Source organism: Macrosteles quadrilineatus, unplaced genomic scaffold, assembly GCF_028750875.1.
Source record: "Macrosteles quadrilineatus isolate MER2022 unplaced genomic scaffold, UCM_ALF_1.0 Scaffold_2__2_contigs__length_208266976, whole genome shotgun sequence".
NCBI classification, from domain to species: Eukaryota; Metazoa; Arthropoda; class Insecta; order Hemiptera; family Cicadellidae; genus Macrosteles; species Macrosteles quadrilineatus.
This window is the reverse complement of record NW_026542595.1, coordinates 175,308,638-175,312,273: the sequence shown is the minus strand read 5'-3', so window position 1 is coordinate 175,312,273 and position 3,636 is coordinate 175,308,638. Positions and strand designations below refer to the sequence as shown.

Sequence of the window (3,636 nt, the reverse complement as noted above, 5' to 3'; positions counted from 1 at the left end):
AGAAATCCATAATTAATTCACCTATAGAGGGAAATACGTCTCAAGGAATTATAAACATTATTGTAGATTAAGTAAATCCACAGAAAAAATTGTTCTCATAATTTTATAGTGTACCTTATGCCCTGATAAAAGGTGCTTATTAATTAACCCTTCTTGTCCACAAATTAAGGGCTAATAAAAACAGTTTCATTTTCAAAGTAAAAGGTAATCGATATCATTAAAATTTTCGTCCGATCAACGTATTCTGATTAAACTTTTAATTTGCAAGGTAATCGTAGTTTTTAAATATAGTCATCTTCCTCTCTCTCTTTCTATGAAATCCATAAATATACTTTCACACTTGGCTAAAAGTGTAGACCTGTGTATTAATTATAACTAAGTAACTCATTAAAAATCAAAATCAAGAATAAATTTGAAAATAAGTCTAGGTGTTACAAGATTGGAGCTAAAGCGAGTAGGAAATTCCATATTTTACGTGACTGGAATCGTGTTTTAAATGCAATTACCTAAATTGAAAACGGTAAAGGACACACCCTAAAAGTCGTAACTTTAGTACATGCTATGCGAATCCAAACAAAACTGTTCATGAAATATAAATATTGCATTTTTAAGCATCTCATTCAACGTTGCAGAATTTCGAGTTACTAGTTTGTAAAAACTAATGTAACCAAACACTTTTCGAAAAGTAAAATCTAAATTTTCTTTAGAAAATTTCAGATGTTAATTGAGTGTTTTTTGCAGACACCTTTCAGGGTATGACTAAATAACTGACCCTGAATGGTATTACAACTAGTTAGGTACGGAAAAGGTACATTGCCATTTCAAAGAGAGCAGGTTGTATTTTTGTAAAGTTAGAAATACTATTGCTCATTGATTCGAATTAGCCATTAACCCCGTTCATATTCCCACCAAACCCATGACACTAGTAAATTATATGGAACTTGTGACACATCACAGCCGCAATATATCCAGAGAAGAGAATAACCCTTGTTTACTCTCTAATTAATAACTTAACGACATTTAAAACATTTTTATCTACAAAGAAGAATGTTTATTGTCCATCTTCTGGAGGGGATTATTTAATCAAGGTCCTTACATTCTTAAAATAGACGATTGGTTCTCGGTGCTCCGGAGATGACTGCGTCGTTGGCGGAAATACTGACCGACGTTTCAATACGTTGAACCAATCCATCTTCAGGGCAAGATATAATTATAAAGTGTTGAATTTTAGCTTCCCCAAAGATTTGCTGCAACGTATCAGATAAATCTACCAGTATTTCCGCCTCGACATACCCGAATACCAAGATTTGACCATTCATATATCCTACCACCTTCTCAACCACATTTAACGGTGATCAACTTTAATGAACAGTTTCGCTGCCTCGCCGTTCACCCGGTCTCCACCGCCCTCGGAGCGCAGCCTCCTGTTGAACCTGGTGTCCAGGGTGAAGTGGTCGGCGGCGACCCCCACGGAGGAGGCTGTACCCTTGGTCACCCCCGTGACTAACGTCGTGCTCCACTGGACCGGCGATCACGGGTGTACGGCCAAGGAGGAGTGCACCCGTCTGGTGTGGCTGCTGCAGAGGAAACATATGGGGGAACAGGGCCACAAGGATATACAGTACAAGTGAGTAGTTGTGGTGTAAGTATACTATTACCATTGATTATCAAGATTTGGTGTATGCTGCAAAAGATCCTAAATTGTACTTGCTGAACTACTTAATTAATTGAGAGAATGTGCAGAGCACAGACATAACTGGAACATATTTCGAATACAGAATTTGAATCATATATTGTTGTAATCTGTCTTTTAAACGATTGTCAATTATGTTTCCCCGTTCTTCTTTGTTTCGCAGCTACATAGTGGGAGGAGACGGGTTCATATACGAAGGTCTGGGATGGACCAAAGCCAGCAGAATGTTGTTGGAATTCCCTCTAGTTTTGAAGGGCTCCACTGTCGTTGTTGGTCTAATGGGTACCAAATGTGAGTCTCTCAGAACATTATAATGAGTCAAATGCTAATACAATTTCACTACTAATATCTAAATTGTTGGAAAACTGAAAAATAGATCTTAAATTTCTTAGCAATAGGCCTAAGGATTTTTACAATTCCTTAGATCGTTCAACATCGTTGAAAATCCTATTGACTATCAACCATATTCTTCATCAATATTATTTCATGAACCTCCTTATTATACGTTTTTCTTTGTTTTCTATTTTTATACTATTTTGTCGTTTTCCGCATTTTATATACTTATTATATAGTTTATTCTTCCTCTTGCACCACATAAACTTTTTTTATGATGCCTTTTCTCTTCCCTCTTTCGCTCAACTCTGTGTTTTTTTCTCATTCCATGATCTTTACCCATGTCTTACTCCATTGTCATTCGTTAGTTTTCACCTGATTCATCAACCATATTTATTCTATAACGTTTTGTTCACGTTACCAGATCATAATCTTTTTTTATTTGGTCCTTTTGATTCTTTTGTTCCAAATAATTAATTTACCTTATTCTTCTCTAGCGTCACGTTTCCCTATTTCCATCCAATTAGGGGTTTCTCTCATCTTTCTGTACTGTTTTCTTCTCATCCCTTGTTTTGCCTTCCCCTCCCAATCGTCCTTCACTTTTTCCATTCCTATACTCTTGCCTGCCATCCAATTCCTCTCCGTCTTATTCTACTTCCTTATATCTACAACGATAAAACTACAGTGTATTTGTTCCTTTCGCACGGTATTTAATTGCCTTATTTAAAGTTGAATGTTAAACATGAGGTACCTACATTTTTTAATCTTTTGTCGTAGGGAAGGACTCCTCAAAATTGATGCAGTCTTCCCTATCCAGTCTCTTCACCGTCGCTACTATAGAGGGGCTTTTGAAAGAGAACATGGAACTTTTCGACTTTAGTAATGGGATCCTAAGCAAGCCATCGGATAAGCCAGAAAATGTTGTCTCGTCATTTCCGCCAACATAATCTGTTACACGTTAACACGTTGTAGTAACAGTTCAAAATCTTTTCAAGAGATTCCAAGGGTAGACTTCCGTATCTGTTAGCACAAACAACCGAATTAAAATATCGATCATTCGATTGTTTCATTCGATATATCGTTTGGTTGGTTAGGTTAGGTTAACCTTACCTAACTAACCAAACGATATCGTTTTCGGTTGTTTTTGCAAACAGATACGGAAGTCTACCCGATTCCAAAAGTACTTTATGAAAAATAATATTAGAGGGAAAGAGCTCTTATGAACCATTGATGAGTTGTACACTTACGATGTACTGAATTTAACAGTATGTATTAATTATCACGGTGCACAAAATGGTTTAAACGTATCCTCTGTTGCCTATTCTATCATAGTGAGCGAAATGCTTGAAACTATAACTTTTTACAATAACTATCGTATTAGTAACTGCTGAAATGCAAATGCACACATATGAATACTGTGAGTGTAGTGTTTATTTTTCTAAGTTACATATTGATCCGTCCGCTATCATGTTTTATTTTAATCTTATTCGTGTGTGATAGCTGATGGTGTGCGCATCTTTGATAAATACGTGGATTAATTATAAAGCTGAATTTCGATATGCAGTTTTATATCAACCACTATTTAACTTTATTTAAAATAACTATTTATC

The 3,636-nt window shown here is 35.9% G+C and overlaps 1 protein-coding gene across 1 annotated transcript; it reads left to right on the top strand.

The window, feature by feature from the left end:
• The first annotated feature begins 1,509 nt into the window (after positions 1-1,509).
• On the top strand, positions 1,510-3,425 carry LOC128985929 (uncharacterized). The gene is made up of 3 exons (XM_054405920.1): positions 1,510-1,627; positions 1,857-1,984; positions 2,804-3,425. The coding sequence occupies exons 1-3, from the start codon at positions 1,593-1,595 to the stop codon at positions 2,971-2,973; spliced, it is 333 nt and encodes a 110-aa protein (XP_054261895.1). The 5' UTR covers positions 1,510-1,592; the 3' UTR covers positions 2,974-3,425.
• Positions 3,426-3,636: the final 211 nt, after the last annotated feature.

Excerpts from the sequence above, each read along its gene's own strand:
- LOC128985929 (XM_054405920.1), top strand. The coding sequence starts at position 1,593 with ATGGGGGAACAGGGCCACAAGGATATACAGTACAA. Across the intron at positions 1,628-1,856 it reads CACAAGGATATACAGTACAA|CTACATAGTGGGAGGAGACG; the intron begins GTGAGTAGTTGT and ends TTTGTTTCGCAG. Across the intron at positions 1,985-2,803 it reads TGGTCTAATGGGTACCAAAT|GGAAGGACTCCTCAAAATTG; the intron begins GTGAGTCTCTCA and ends CTTTTGTCGTAG.